This window comes from Mus musculus, chromosome 17 (assembly GCF_000001635.26).
Source record: "Mus musculus strain C57BL/6J chromosome 17, GRCm38.p6 C57BL/6J".
Taxonomy (NCBI): domain Eukaryota; kingdom Metazoa; phylum Chordata; class Mammalia; order Rodentia; family Muridae; genus Mus; species Mus musculus.
Window position 1 is genome coordinate 30,901,281 of NC_000083.6, and position 16,362 is coordinate 30,917,642.

At 52.7% G+C, this 16,362-nt stretch overlaps 1 protein-coding gene across 1 annotated transcript in view; it reads left to right on the forward strand.

Moving 5' to 3' along the window:
* Positions 1–586: 586 nt before the first annotated feature.
* The window catches only part of Glp1r (glucagon-like peptide 1 receptor), a 34,644-nt gene continuing 18,868 nt past the window's right edge, over positions 587–16,362 (forward strand). Inside the window, exons 1-3 of the mRNA NM_021332.2 lie at positions 587–674; positions 6,841–6,937; positions 7,944–8,051. Of these exons, the coding sequence (NP_067307.2) occupies positions 597–674; positions 6,841–6,937; positions 7,944–8,051 (283 nt within the window). The 5' untranslated portion in view covers positions 587–596. The remainder of the gene's footprint in view (positions 675–6,840; positions 6,938–7,943; positions 8,052–16,362) is intronic.

The following is a 16,362-nucleotide window of genomic DNA, read 5'->3' on the forward strand; positions in this document are numbered from 1 at the left end:
ACCACCTTGACTGCTGTGCAGGCCCAGAAGGCTGGGCTTGGGATGAGGAGAGGATTGGGGAAGTAGGTGGCACCCAACTAGTCCGATCTTTCTTCCCTAGTAACTAGCAGCTTGTGGGATACTTTCCAGAAGTCTGACCAACACTATGACCTTGTACCAATCCTACACCTTTCCTGGCCTCAGTTTCCTTTTGGAAGCACTGACTCGGTGGGGGCGTGGCTTTCCTTAGTTGAGGGGGAGCCAGGAGGAGATCGGGGTGCGGGGGTGGGAGGCGGGCTCCACTGGTCGCAGCGAGCTGGCCAGGCGCAGGCACCACAGGCGCTCAGAGCTAGAAGCTCCGCTCCTGCGGCTCTTAAACCTGAGTGGAGCCCGCGGGGAGCACAGCGCCGAACATCTCCTGGCCCGGGACGCTGGAGGCCGGTCTGGCCCCGGGCCTCCTGAAACCCAGGCGGAAGAGGACAGGGACCCCGCCCGATCCCTCCTGCGGACGGGCGGGGCGGCCCCACGCCAGCTCCTCCCCCCGCAGCCCGGCAGGGATCAGTCGCGGCGCGCGGTTCCGCAGGTGGCAGCTATGACCCAGTCCTGAGCGCCCAGCCATGGCCAGCACCCCAAGCCTCCTGCGCCTGGCGCTCCTGCTGCTCGGGGCGGTGGGCAGGGCCGGCCCCCGCCCTCAGGTGAGCCCTGGGAACCCCGGTGACAAATGGGAGGGGGACGCTGCGGTGTTCTGCGGGCACAAGAGCTAGCGGAGGGGCTCCTGGACTTGAGCAGAAACTCCGGGACCCCAGACAGGGGAAGTGCAAGGCTCAGGCGAGGAAGAGACAGAGGAGTTGAGGAGTCCAGGTGGGGATTGGACATGAGGTGACTACCCTCATCCTGAAGAGCTGCCTCACTTCTCGGCTCCAGCTGCTCTGTCAGGGCACCAGCTGCCCCAGGGTTGCCCTGCTCTGACTTCTGCGACCCGTCTTTGTCCCTTATTACTTTCCCAACTCCTTTTCCAAACCCACTGGCACTCTGCCTTCCCTCTGTACTCAGAACCCCTGCGGTGCCTTCCCCTGCACTCCTCCTGGGCTTCCTTGTGTATGGGGTACCCAGGAAGCTCTAGAGGACCGAAGGGGCCTGGTTGTAGAAATGCAGCTTCCTCCCATCACCTCATCACAGTCTTTGACTCATAGCCCCAGGGACCCTGCAGCCTGTTGTCCTTCCTGATGACCTCCCAGGTGGCACTGACTTGCCACCTCCACCCCAGCCTCTGCAGCAAACATGCAGCAGGTTCCCTGTTTCTTCTGGATCAGCCAGGCCCTCTCATACACTCGGCTAATACCCATCCTAGACCCCCTTGGATTAATAACCCACCAGAAAGAATACCGAGGGTCACCGGAACATCCAACCTCCTTGGTGTCGCCAAAGACTAGGTCGCAGCTGGACTCTTGTGGGCTCTTCTCTGACTCTCTCTGACCTGCCTGTGAATCCTGCCCCAGGCTCCTGCCCTGGCCATGATGGCCAGCTGCTTGTATGGAGGGCGGTTGTTCAAATGTGCCAGGATACCCTTGCATAGAAGAGGCCCAAGGCTGGGCAGTGTTCCTATAGAAGGGAGTACTTTACACATCATGTCTTGTGTCCACCTCCAGAGCTAAAGGGCTTAACCGTTGGGGAGTGGGCCTGCATCCGTTTGAGCTTGGTCTGACATAGGAGGGCACAGACCTCAGCCCTGGCTGAGAACCGAGTTGTGGACAGAGGTGCCTCCCCAGGAAGTGCACTGTCTCAGCTCCCAAACCCTTTCCCAGATTAATCCTCTCCCTGTTCTCCAGGGCCAACTGTCCCCAAGAGATACCTTCCCAGTCTCTGGCACTGCCTCTCTGTTCCCCTGCAGGCCATGGCTTTCCTGGTGACATTGGGATCTTTCCAGCCACAACCGCAGATTCGCTGCTCAGTTCCTTCTTGTGAGGCAGGATGGTGGGGATTTGAGCCTTCTGGTCCTAGGCTGCTGTGGGTCACATTTGCAGATTAGGTTGAGAGTGAGGGGACAGAGCCAAGCTTGAGGCCTTCCTTTCTTCTCCCTGCAAGACTCCCTCCTCTAATGTCAAGCATCTTGACCCTTACTCCAGCCCTGGTTCATAAGAGCAGAAATGCAGGTGCTGAAGAGACACACTGGAGCTTTGATGGGGTGCCCTTGTTATGGCGAGTACTAATGTCTCCGGTAGCCGCCTGCAGAGGTGTGTGTGTGTGTGTGTGTGTGTGTGTGTGTGTGTGTGTGTGTGACAGGCAGCTTTAACGTTAGATTGCAATAATTACAGCACAACCGCATGGACCCTGGAAAGACTCAAGAATAAATTTTGTATTTTACTTTCTGTCTGTGAGATCACCTTCCTGTCATTCGTGGTAGGGTGAGTACTCAGAAACAGGGTTCCCTAGGTGGTAGGGTACAGCAGCTTAGGGATGGGGGAGCAAAGAGAGTGGGACCCCAGCTCTTGGCCCATGCCTTCCTCCTGCCCGGTGGGCATGAAGGCCAAGGGAGCAGGTCTGGTGAGGGCAGAAGTTGCTTCCCTGCAAATTAAGGGATGGTTGAGCTAACTTGTGCCAAACGTGACCTAGGCTGTTCCAGTGTGCTTTCTGGGAAGGACCACTCCTCTCACCCTGTTCCCTTCTACCCATAGACCCTCTATGAGGGAGCTGGGCTACTGAGAAGCTAAGCAAGCATTTGACACTTGACGTTCCAACCGGGTGGAACTGGGTTCTGAGGTCAGGTCTGATCTTTGCTGGAACTCTTTAGCAGGACCCTCGATGATCCTAAACCCAGTTTCTCTATCAGTAAAACAGGGATCATAGGGTCTGACATGGAGGGATGGAGGGTCCCTAAGGGGACCCATTTCTGAAATGGCAGCTTGAGGCCTCTGGGAGAAATGTCCTTTGGAACCTGGTGTGTCCCCAGGCTGCAGAGTACAGCCTGGTGCAGGATTGTTGCAAGCCCCTGGCCTCTGTACTCCAACAAAGGGCAGTGGGGGCTGAGGCTTCGGCTTGGTCTGGGTAGACTTTGTCCCTAGCTGGGCTTCCTTCCAGACACAGACCCAGCATAGGGCTGTCCAGGAGCAGCCAAGAAACCACATCCTGTCTTCTAGTGTCTGGTGCACCTGTCCTCGGCAAATTCTTGTGTGTGTGTGTGTGTGTGTGTGTGTGTGTGTGTGTGTGTGTGTGTTGTGTGTGTGTGTGTGTGTGTTACACAGAGATGCATATGAGATAGATTGGAGATAGGTGTCCAAGATATAAGAGGCTCCATTTCTTTTTGTGTTTGTTTGGGACCCTTTGTGTCACAGTGGATCGGTGTCACCATGTATGCAGCAATGTATTAGCATATAATCACACGTCCAACAGTTCGTGCGCTTGTGTGTACTTGCATGTGTGTGTGTGTGCCTTGATATCCTACCTGTTATACTGTGCTTTTGGGAAGGTATGGGATTGTATATAACAGCCCGGTGGGTGAATGGGAATCTCCTGGTATGTAACCTTGTAGGGGAAAAGTACAGTGCTTGTGGCAGTGTTTATATGTGTGATTGTATGGGTCATGTGTGTGTGTGTGTGTGTGTGTGTGTGTGTGTGTGTGTGTGTGTGTGAGAGAGAGAGAGAGAGAGAGAGAGAGAGAGAGAGAATGTTTCGGCAAGTGCCTGTGCACCTGGCTGTCTGTGTGTGTTGATGTGGGGTCAGGAGACCCCATGTCAGGGTCTCAGTGCTAGGAACATCCCTGAGGGGGTGAGGGATATAGCCTGTGACAGTGTGTCTGTGAGAGGTTCCTTGAGTCTGGAAGAGTTGCCTGTACCTTGCCTTGCCCCGTCCGTCTGGGTCAGCTATCTTAGGAATGACCTTAAGAAAACAAAATGTAGACAAAAAAAAAATCTAGAGCTGAGCAATGGGAAACGTGACCCAGGCTCTGAGAGGGGACCAGGAGAAAAAGTCTGGTTGCCAGGAGGAAGGGAATCTACAGGGCTGTGCCTAGCTGGGAGGCTCTAGAGCCCTGTCTGCTCCTGCTGAAAGCCCGCCAGCCACCCTCCTTCCTCCTCTTATAATCAGGTGAGACTGGGCTCTCTTTTCTCCTACCCCTCAACCCAACAGATTGCCAGAAAAGGAAAAGCTCTGGCGTGCGTTCGCGCTCAGGCTGAGCCAGTGGAGGATGCCCTACGCCATGGTGCAGGTTGTGGATAGAGCTTACGGGGCGCATCATCGCTGGCTGTGAACTCCTTGATCTTATTCTCTTAGGACGCCTCCTCCTTACTGTCCCCTCCACCTGGGCATCGTCCTCGCTTGCCTTGACCCTCCTTTTCCTTTTTCAAGATCTCTGGAGCCTCAGGGGTCCTCATGTCCCCTCAACTTCCTAGCACAGGGACTAAAAGTATGTGCCACCGTGCCCAGCTTTTTATCTGGGTTCCCGGTGTGGAACTTAGGCCTTCAAGGGTTTGCAGGGCCCACTTTCTGGACTGAGCCACCTCCCCAGCCTGCTCGCCGTGACACTATTGTCCTTACTGTGCCTTCCTTTTGAAAGGACCACCTTCCTTGCTAGGCCAGCCTCCATTTCCCTTTCCCATACCTCCTTTCCCCCTCAGTGACCCCTCAGGTCAACACTGAGACCTGGCCCGACCACTCCCTGAGCTCATACACCCACTGTCTTCTTACGACATCTGTCCTGCAAGGCTCTTGGCCCCAACTCCATTCAGCCTGAAGACTCAGCACAGTCTCTACCCATCTCTGGATTTCTCCTCTACTCACCACCATGGAAACTTGGCAAGCTGTGGCTTTAGGGTCTTGTCTTAACAGAGCCTCAAGCTAGAGTTAAGTTTCCTATCTTCACTCTGCTCTTCGAGTCAAAGCGTCTTTGATGCTCTCATGGTAGCTGGGCCATCCAGGTCCTGTCTCCAGCCCCCATTCCCTCTTCTTCATTGGGTTCTTGGGCCTCTTCCTCACTCCCTGGGTAGACACCTGCTGCTCCAGTTCCCAGCAGTGACCTTGCTTTCTGCCATTTGTCCTACTAAGAACAGACATGGTGGGGGTTCCTCCCCTTATCCCTGCCTGCCCTCACCTGCTCCACTGCCTTCAGGGCACTGAGACTAAAGAAGGGATATAAGAAGAAAGTGAGAAGGAAGTGAGGGAGGTGGTACCAGTCCACCATGGCTCAGTCCGATGAGTGCGCCACCTCACAGCAGTGGCTCCAAGAACAATCCACCGTTGCTGTTGCCACCTCTGGTTTCCTTTTCTTTATTCTCCGAGTGAATACTGCTGACCTTTGCTCTCGGAAGGACACTCATCTCCAGAGATGTTGGTGGCATTCAGAGCAAGCTTGACCCACCTTCCCCACCCCAACCCCACTTCTGGAACTTTCCATGTCACCAGGAACAAGCCCAGGTCACTGTGTGTTGTTCTCTGGTGATGTCATAGGACATCTCAAACCAGGGCAGGCTCACCCAGAAATCAGATCTGCTGTATGTAAGTGGGGAGGGGTGGGGAAGGGTGGGGTGAGGGATAGGACTAAGACTCCGGGGCTCTGGCATCTGAAAATCAGCTGTTTGATTTCAGCACCTGTGTGTAACTTGTAGCTTCAAAAGGTGAACGTCTAGGCTGAAGAGACGACTTGTTGGGTGCTCGCTGCCAAGTCTGAGAATGAGTACCGTCTCCAGAGCCCCACATGGTTGGAAGGAAAGCGCCAACTCCTACAGGCTGCCCTCTGACCTCCATGTACATGCTGCACACTGTGGCAACACATGCTCTCCCCTGTGAGCACACATGCACATACACGATTTGCAGGTGCATTTAATTTCGCCTAAGTCCCAACTTCGATACAGGGGGCTCTCTGATCATTTGGACAGCTATCACTCCTAAACAGGTCATATTTATAATCTTGAAGGATGTTTTTGAAGCAAATGAAAAAGCACCGCAGCTCAAGGCTAGCTAAAGGGAGCACTCAGAAATAAGCAAGGGGTTGGTGCTCAGTGGAGTGCATCTGTTACAGCCATATACTCCAAAGCCAGTAATGTTAAACTTCGTTAGGCTCCCATCCCTCCATCACGGGGAGGAGGCCACCTCCCAGGGCAGGCACAAACAACTTCAGAGTTCTGGAACTTTTCCGTCTTCACCCTGTCCTTACTATTCCGTATCCTCCTGGGACGTAGAAGCCAGGCTGCATCTCAGATCTGTGTTGTGTCAGAAGAGACACTGTGCGGTGGGATGGTGGCCTTTCGAGGGCAGCGATCGATCAAGTCTAGCAGGAGAGTGGGTGATAATTCTGGCTCTTTCTATGAGCCCTCTGTGAGACCACATCCTGCAACCTCTGATGCTGCAGGTTAGCCACTGAGCTAAGGCGACTGTATGCTGGCCTTAGCTCTGCTGCCCGAGATGCCATGTGCCTTTGATGGAGTCTTCTCTTGACTCTCCTAGAGTGGTTGGAGGCAAGCTATCTCCAGGCTGGCAGTGCGGCCAGACATCCGGAGGGGAGGAGTCCCAGGCTGTGATGCAGCTGTCCCTCAGGAAGTCTCTCCTTGTTGAGGGTAGATGAAGGGCAGCTGGGACCATGAATGAGTCACACACTCTCCCTCTCTGCTCTCCTTCACCCCACCTCCTTAAGCCTTAATCTGTTAGACACTCTCTGGGTACTTACTAGATGGCAGCCTTGTGCAGGATAAACACCCCAGAAGGCCTGGATCCCCAAAGTGGCAGTCACCGGCTCTCTCCCCTTTCAGAGGTTCCTGGTGGGCTTTGGTCCACTGGAGGTTAAGAAACCAAGAGGGTGGGAGTCCAGTGGGACCAGAGGGGCTGCTGGAGCCACGGGGCTTCTGCTTTTATTTCTGCTTTCCCTTGTAGGGTACCACGGTGTCCCTCTCAGAGACGGTGCAGAAATGGAGAGAATACCGGCGGCAGTGCCAGCGTTTCCTCACGGAAGCGCCACTCCTGGCCACAGGTGCGTCCAGATGAGGCCTCACGCCTGTACTCCCGAACACCTCCATAGAGGCTTTGACGATCCCCAGTCCATAGCTGGTGTCGTTTTTCTCTCTGGAACGGCATCTGCCTGGACCTCTATCCCAGTGACTACACTGTGTCTTCACTGAAGTCCCTCCTGTCCCCTTCCCATCTGTTTTCTCTCAGGCAGCTTTGTGGGTGCTGTTTCATTGCTGTCTTTACCCCCAGAGCAGGACCCCACTTTCCATTCCATGTTTTCCTCAGCCCCTCCTTAGCTGTGTATAGACTGACACATTTATAATCAAGCTTTTTTTTTTTTTTTTGAGACATGAGCTCATGTAGCCCAGGCTAGTTCCCAACTCACTATGTAGCCATGAATGAATCTGAACTTCCAATCCCCTTGCCTCTACCTCCCAAACGTTGGTATTCGGTGCCTATGTATCACCACTCTTGGCTCAAGCAGTGCTGAAGGCTGAACCCAGGGCCTTATGCACGTGAGACAGGCATCCTATCGACCGAGCCAACGGGAGTAAATCTTGGGGGGAGTATGTAAGGTGGTTTAAAGAACACAGCATTGGAGCCGGTTGGGCTTGGGTTCAAATACTGTCTCTGATCATAACAGAAACCAGGGGAAGGTCTCCTCGGCCTCTCAAGCCACCATTTTCCTCCCATCTGTGAAGAATGGTTCAAAAAAATGCCTTATAGGAGCCATCTGTTGAGCCCTAGCTATATTCCTTCTTCTATATAACATCTGTTATAACAAAGTTCCATGGACCAGGGGATGCCTCCATTCCACAGAAGGCATAGAATTGTTAAGGAAATCGCTAAGGTCCGGCCCCTGATGAGTAATGGGATCCTTCCTCGGTCCCTGCCCTGGGGAGAGTGCTTAGAGTCCAGAGAGCACTTAGCAGGGGCTGGGGGGGAGTGTAGCTTCCTGTGGTCCAGGAGGTTGGGAAGGATGGATGACAGCAGCCTGGGACTCAGAGGTGGCTCTACTGTTTCCACAGGCCTCTTCTGCAACCGGACCTTTGATGACTATGCCTGCTGGCCGGATGGGCCCCCAGGTTCCTTCGTGAATGTCAGCTGCCCCTGGTACCTGCCCTGGGCCAGTAGTGGTGAGTGGTCCCCTGCCTGATCCCAGGATGCTGGGGCAGGATGGGACATAGCCTTCCTTCCTTTGGGACCCAGTTCCCGCACCTGAAAATGTCCTCAGGCCTCCTGGAGGGTAGAGCACCTGCTCTGGGTGGTGGTTGGATAGTCAGCAATGACAGGGGTCGGAACTTTCTGAGGTGTCCTGAGTCTGGTATTTGCGCAGGCAGGGGTGGATGTGCCTTAAGACAGCAACGAGACCCCTCTGACCTGGTAGTCAGCAAAGGAGCCAGGAGGGAGGAACAGATCATAGGTGCGCAGGAAGGTACCTATGAGGTGTCATTTTCTGGTTTGCATGCCTGTGTGTCTGGTGTATGTGTGTCTGGTGTATGTGTGCCCGCTGTTTGTGTATGTGTCTGTTATATGTGTGTGTGAGAGTGTCTGGTGTGTGTGTGTGCATGTGTGTACCTGTGTGGTGTGTGTGTGTGTGCGCACACGTGCATGTGTGCATTACCAAGAGGTGCTGGCTTGTCACTTCCTGATACTTTTAAAGGTTTACAGGGAGCAGTGCTCAAGGGAATGGTGGGCTGGCCCCTCCGACCTTGTCCAGCCTACTTCTGCCTGAGGGGAGACTCTACACAGGGAAAGCTATGACTGGGTGGGTGAGAGAGTCCTGCCCTCCAGAAACCCCCGGAGGACCAGGGTGCCCATGAGTGCAGTGGTAACTTCCACGTCTACTGCTCCATTCCAATCACATGCTGAGGCTCCATGGGGGACAACTGGGTCAAGCATTCTTGCTGGAAGGAGTCCCAGTGTCCATGAGGGGAGAAAAGACACTTTGTGTGTGTATGTATGTGTGTGAAGTACGTCTCTGTATGTGTACACATGTGCACATGTGTGTGTTCATATGTGTGCAGGTACATGTTTATTACATGTGTGGGGGCCACCATGTAGAGACCATAGGGACAATTTTGGGCTGTCCTCACAGACTGTCCACCTTTGACGAGGCTGCCTTATTAGTGAACCCCAGGGATCCACGAGTCTCAGCGTCCTCAGCACTGAGATCGCAGGCATATGCTATTTTACCCTCCTTCCTACATGGATGCTGAGGCACTAAACCGAGATCCTCAAGCTTCCATGGCAAGCACGTTACAGACCCAGCCACCTGCCCAACTGAGAGAAGATACTTGAGAGGGTAATGATAGTTAGTTACCCACTATCTGTGTCCAGTCCTGTCCTGACAGCTGCCTTGGACATGGACCTGTTCGTGTGAGGAAACCGGAGCCCCAAGAGATTTAAGTCTCTTGCTCCAAATGAGCTGGAGACTGGTGGAACCCTGGGCACTTTGCTTAGCCATTATCCTCAACCAGCCTGTGAGCAAGCATAGGGATGACGTCAGGCTTGGGAAAAGCCAGGGGTCTTCTTGGAGGAGTTGGCCTGGTGGGCCGGACATGAACTTCAGCATGAAACCCAGGCGGATCTTCTAGTGAGGCTCCTCCCATCTCTCCTGTGTTCCTCAGGACAAACCAGAGTGTAAAAGAGGCAGACTGCCAGTGGCTCAGTGGCTCAGTGGCCCTTCACTCAGAATTCCTTAGTGCCTTTTGCCTGTGGACAGGCGAGACACTCATTGGATCCTGCCCACAGCTCTCTGAGACGATTCCTCCCATTTTCCCTCTTGGCGAGGAAGCTGAAGGACAGAGTTACAACGTGGCTTTTCCCTGACACACAGCTAGCTTGGTTTGGCAGACCTGGGCATCAGTCCAGGAGGTTGGGCAAGGATCTGCATCTCCTTGTTGAACTGCTGAGCCAGGCTTGCCGGGGAGCAGGGGAGTGCCGTCACGTTTGGCATTGGGTCTGGAGACAGGTGAGTGGTCTGCATGACCGTCATTGTCAGGACACATTAGTGAGGGCGATGGGATCCTGCCCATTCCCTCTAAGCCAAGCTATCCTGTGCCTCTGCTTATTGATGATGCAAGAGGCTGTGTGGTCTGGAATGGTTCCTAGAGGTCTCTGTGTTTTGGTTCGTAGGCTCACTCGGGAGCTGGAGTGGAGCCAAGTGATGTGGATAGGAGATGATTTGAGATGGGGGGGGGGGGTGGAGTGCGGGGGACACAAGCCTCCATTCATTTTTTCCCACTTTCCCTACATGCTTGGCACCTTCCTACATGGCGTACACGATCCCTGCCTCCAAGGTTGGGACCTCTGCTTGGGTATCCCGGCTGAGCCTCTAGACCCCCGGGAGCCAGGCGCGGGACAGAGCCTATCACTCAGCGCTAAGCGCCCCCAGCTCTGCCTGCGCTTGCGACTCCATCCATCACCTTTAATTTTATTTGAGCAGGAAATAGGTCCTGGTGGTGCCCGTTTATGAGCGAACACGGTTTTATTGCTTTCTCCATGAAGATAACGGCCTCCGCACAGGCCCCCTGCCAGCCACCCTCCCTCCCGTCTCACCAGGCTAATTTACTCCTTCCCACCCGTTTTTCGACACCCAGATCACCGGCTCTGCCTACCCTCTTGAGTTGGGGACCCCCAGAGAGACGCCCACTAGATTCACACAGCGCTATCTGTCATTGTACCAGAGGGGCTCCCTGGTCCCGCCTAGGACTGTGGGGAATGAGCAAGGGGGGTGTCTCTGGAGCATTCTTAGCCTGCCTCAGGGAGCAGCTAGCAGAGATGCCTCACAGCAGGAGCTGGGGACAGGGGGGCCTTGTCTCTGGCGGGTTCTCTAGGAAACATGCCCAGTGAGGAATAGGAGGGGAGTTTAGTGGAGCTCAGCACCTCCAAAGGCCTGAGGAGAAAGGAGTAGGCTAGGGGACAGAGGTCCTCAAGTTAGCTGGAGTTACCACCAGGGTGCCCACAGAGAGGCAAAGCCACGGCCTGAGCCCCCAGACTCCAGCAGGTAGGGGTGAGAGAGCTGTGGGCATGTTCTTTCTCCATCATCCTAGGGTCTTCTGCCAGTGGGTGTCACCTGTAGACAAAACCCAGTAATGACTGTGTGATGCAAGTCTAAAGGAGTCAGCCTTCTGGGGTAGAGAGCAAAGCAGAGAAATGGGTGGCCTCAGAAAGAACTACGTTCAAACCAATGACCATAGCCCAGCTAAGTCCTTATCAGGACCTGGGGACACACTTGTGTGACATATGCCAGGGAGCTGTATGGAGCTGGAAAGGTCAACTTTAGGGTCCTAGTGGAAATAGGTTGGGAAAGTCAGAGATATCTTTTTTTCCTGAGGTGTGCCATCAGGGCAGGTGGCAATGGGGCCAGGCAGAAAGGACAGTCATAGGCATGGGGAGGAGGAGGAGGGAGAATGCTCAGGGAGCACTTTGAACATGCTGTCAAGACCTCAGGCCTCAGGGGTGCGTGGGCAGGGTCCCAAGAAAACCATTCCAGGCCTTGCAGTCTGGAATGTTATTGTGGACTTGGGATCCCAGATGGTGTAGAAAGAGCAGAAGCAGGTGAATAGGAAGTGGAAGCGTCTAGTCCACACAAAGATGACAGAAAGATGAGGTCTCTGCGGCCTGCTAGCCTGTTGGCTGTCTCAGGCCCTTGGCAGCTCCATTTACCCTCCCGCAGGGACCCACTCCTTCCATGCCAGCCCAACCTCGTTAGTGGCCCTCTCCAGGTTCCTACCTGTTTGTTAGCTTAACTCTAATTATATGAGGGTCATAAAATGCTAAGTGGCTTATCACTCACGATTCTTAGAAACTCTGATAGGCCAGCGCAGGCTCCCCTGGGTAATGTCGAGCATGGGAGCTTTTAAAGTAGGCCAGGGTTACCAAGGGGAGTCCGAGACCCAAGTTAGGCCTTGTAAAGCGGGGGGTGGGGGGGGTGGGGGGAGCAAGGCCTCTGTGTGACTGCACACCAGGCAGTCCTGCCCATTCTTCTGGGAATAGTTCCCATTTTATAGACGAGGGAAGCTGAGAAGCAGAGAAGTGGCGGAATACCCCCACAGTGCAACAGCTGATTAAGAGTGCAACCAAGATTTGCACTTGAGTCTGGACTTCAGAACCTGCTCTTCTCCTAATTCTTGATGCTCCCAGGCCTTTCTGTTCCTCAACCCAGAGCTGGCCCCTTCGTTGCTACCCTGTCCCATCCTGTCACATACAGGAGAGGTGCCGGCCTGACTGAGCCTCAGCATCTTCATCTGTGAAATGGGTCCCCCTTCCGCACCCCATGGCCCTCACTGGGCACTTCTGTTGCCAGGGTGCAGGAGCTAATAGATTCGTGAGCAGCTCTTCACGGCGTTGAGTGCCCTCCATCCACGTGGAAGGGTGGCTGTTAGCTTGATTACAGACGTCCTGGCAGCTTCCGGGAGGCGAAGTGTTTAATTGGGGGTTTTATTTCCAGCACCAGGGTCTGACTTAATGAAATATCACTGGGCCTCCTGGCATGCGGCCGCCTGGTTGTCTCCGTGTATTGACTAGACTAAGCCAAACCCTTGGCTATGATTGGCCAACTCCTCATAGACCAGATAAAGCTGTGCTGATAAACAGGGTTTTGTCCAGACCACCTACCTCCAGCCAAGAAGGGCATTTGGGAACCATGGGTTTAGCCAGTTATCCAGCTGTGGCTTTTAATATTTGATGTTAATGAGGGCTAACTGACAGATGAACTTGCAGTCTGGGCTTCTCTGGGACACAGTGATCTCTTTAAACCAGAGAGGCACACCCCCCACACACACCCAAGCTGGCCCTCAGCAGAGATCCCAGAGCTATGCAGGCTGTCTGGGGGTCACAATGGCATGTGTGGAAATCTAAACCCAGGTACCTAGCCACGATTGACTCTTGGGTACAACCCCAGTTGCTAAGTTTTGACTTTTGGAGGCAGAGAGCTGGGAGTTAGAATCCTGCCTGTGTGTCTTCCTATCTCCACGATCCTGAACAGACCTCTTGGTGTCTCAGAGGCTCAGTGTTTTCATCTGTAAAGTGGGGTTAACCATGCCACCCTGGTGAGGTGGCTATGATGTCTAAGGTACAGTAGGTTTTCAAAACTTGATTCTGTGAGTAAATAGCCTTCAGCAAGCACAATACATGCAGGGAGGAAGCCTACAATTGAACAGTGCCTCCTGTGTGCACAGTGCATGGAGGGCACAGTGCCTACTGTGTGCATGGTGCATGGAGGGTATAAGTTACTACTGTGTGCACAGTGCATATAGGGGTCAGTGCCTACTGTGTGCATGGTACATATAGGGTACAGGGCCTACTGTGTGCACTGTGTATGTAAGGTACAGTGCCTACTGTGTGCATGGTGCCTACTGTATGCTGGGGTTTGTGCCAGCTCTAGGGAGAGTCTACTGCTGTGTTTTCTCCATTCTCCTTTCTCCCAAGCTTCCCTCTCCCTACTCTACTCCCTATACCCTTCCATTCAGACAGGCTGCAGAGCAGGCCCTGATACTTGTTCATTCCCACAAAATTGGCTCAGGTTCCCATTACCATCGGGGTGTATCTATAGCCAAAGACAGGCTTCTTATCTACCAGAAGACTGGACTCCCAGAAAGAATTTTAACTATCCAAGCACCAGAAGCATTTGGGGACCTGAGGATGGCCCTCTGAGACACTAAAATGAGAGCATGTGCCTGCCTTCCTTCCTCAGCCATTTGTGAGCTCCTTAGAGATGCCCCCAGTGCTCAGGTCACGACCTGCTGCTGGATGAGGTGCTATCAGATCCTCGGGGGTTTGTCAGAGTCTGAAAACGTAGGTTCCAGGCCGAGGAGACGGCTTAGTTGATAAAGTGCTTGCTTTAAAGATCAAGAGGATCTGAGTTTGGATTCCCGGCACGTAAAAGGCTGGGTGTAGTAGGGTGTGCCTGCACAGGGGAGGGGCTGGCTGGTCAGCTAGGTTAGCCCAAGGGAACTCCATCTTCAGTGAGAGATCCTGTCCCAAAAGTCAGGTGGCTGTGGGAGAGGCACCTGGCATCCACCATCAACTCTGGCCTCCGTGCACATATGCACATATGTACACACCTATGTGTCCCTGCACACACATGCATGTGCAAAATGCAGACACACACACATACACACACACAGATACACACACAACACACACATATACACACAGACACACAAACGCACAGATACACATATAACACATGCATATACACACAGAGAGACACACACACACAGACATACAGACACACACACGTGCGAGGTTCTTCTTACACTGGTAACACTACAAAGCTTATTTATTTCAATAAATTCCCCCTCCTCAAGAGGGAACCCTGCTTCAGGGAGTATTCATGAAGGGAAGAGAGAAAGAAGAGAGGTGTGAAGACTGGGCAGACTGGGTGCTGGGTGGCAGGGTTGGTGTTGAGAATAAGGCCTGATTGACAAGCACATGATTGCACTGGAAGAGGGTTGTTACAGGACCCACAGGAAGTCTCCTTGACACATAACAATGGTCTCAGAAATTGGGAAATTGGGTTTCTTCACTGAAAGTCTACCCCTGGAGGCAGGGGTCCCTTGGGTGTGCCTCCCACAGGGTACATCTGCTACTCTGCCATATGTATTATGTATATATGCGTATATGCATATGTATATATGCATATAGGTATATATGATGTATATAGGACATATATGTATATATAATGTATATGCTGCATATATTATATGTGATGTATATGTGTATATGCACACGTGTATATATACATATATATGTTTGTTTATGTGTATATATGTGTATATATGCATTGTGTATGTGTGTATATGTGTGTATATATGTATATGTGAATTAATCAGCCTTTTCTTACTGACAATATCTTCACCTTAACACTCACCAGCCATGGCCACCAAGGGCTCTGAGTGACTTCTGTATTCTCCCCATTCCTTTCCACAGTACCTGCCACACACAGCCCACAGCTGGTCCTTCAAGTCTTTTGCCCTTTAAAATATTTGTATTACATTTATTTGCTCATTTAGGGGAGGCACTGTGACAGCATCCGTGTGGAGGTCAGAGGACAGCTCGTAGAAGTTGGTTCCTTCCTCCTCTCATGTGAGTCCCAGAGATCGAACTTGGGGCAGCAGGCTTGGTAGCAGGCATCTCTACCTACTGATCTATCTTGCCAATTCAAGTCATTTGTCTTTTGTTTGTTTGTTTTTCAAGACAGGGTTTCTCTGTGTAGCCCTGGCTGTCCTGGAATTCACTTTGTAGACCAGGCTGGCCTCGAACTCAGAAATCTGCCTGCCTCTGCCTCCCAACTGCTGGGATCTTCTACAGTCAGCCGTTGACTTTGGCAGTCCTCCTCACTCTCCTGTGCTAATACCCCTCCTTCAACTGCTTGGTTGCTGACTTCCACCCCTGTTCCTTGGCGTTGCTGATAGACTTACGTTCTCCTGTAGGGAGGCAATGATTGAGGCCTTTCCTAGGCACAGTGAGCACTCTGCTGTCTGCTGCTCTTACATGGAGTCTGGGGCAAAAAAAATCGCTCCTCTTCATCATCTCCCTAGAAAGGTCCACAGTAGGACGTAGTGGGTTGGCCTAATGTCATTTGTATTCTAATGTTAATTTGGGTCCCCCAAAACTGTTTGCCCCAAAGACTAGAGAGTCTGTACGTAAGACACTGAGGGACAGTGCCCCCAGCTAATTCTGATTGGTAAATAATGACGTCAGCGGCTAATAGCTGGGGAGAAGAGACATAGGTCGGGGTTAGGTTTCCCAGGTTTGAGGCCACCATGAGAAGGGGAGAGGAAAAGCCACCATATGATAGAGAGGATGTTCAGGAGAGGAGAAAGGAGTGACACCATGAGCTAGAGGCCAAGAGAACGTGGCTCAGAGGGCTGCCTAATTGGAGCTAAGAGCAGCCCAGATGAAGCAGTGAATAATAACATGGATTGTGGAGAGGAGGTAGATTCTAACAGCATGGAGGGTAGGCAGCCACCCAGCTATTGTGCGGATTAAGGCATAATAAATATAAAGGCTGTGTGCATGTCTATCATCTGGGTATATAAACCATTAAGGAGGGAAGGAACCCCATGCTGGGATTTTTTAAATACTTTTTACCACAGCCGGGCATGATTGGGACTCCTCAGAACCTGAGTGAGTGTGAAGACCACAGGTGACAGCCCACCCCCAGCTCTGTAGAAAGGGTGTCAGGCCCCTGTGGGTTTCCCTTCACGCTGCTCTTCTCTGAGAGCTGATGGAAGGTGTTGCCTTCTCTCAGAGAAGCAGGTCTTGAAGAGCTGTGTCCTTCTTGAATATAGAACCTGAGGTTACTTGAAGGAGCAAGCTTTGTTTCCCCATCTGAAGGGAAAATTTCCAAGAATGATAGCTATAACAGTACCATGAGACTTTGTGTTCCTTTTAGAGGTCTTTAAAAAAAATCTCCTCAGGCTGGGGCTCCCTGGG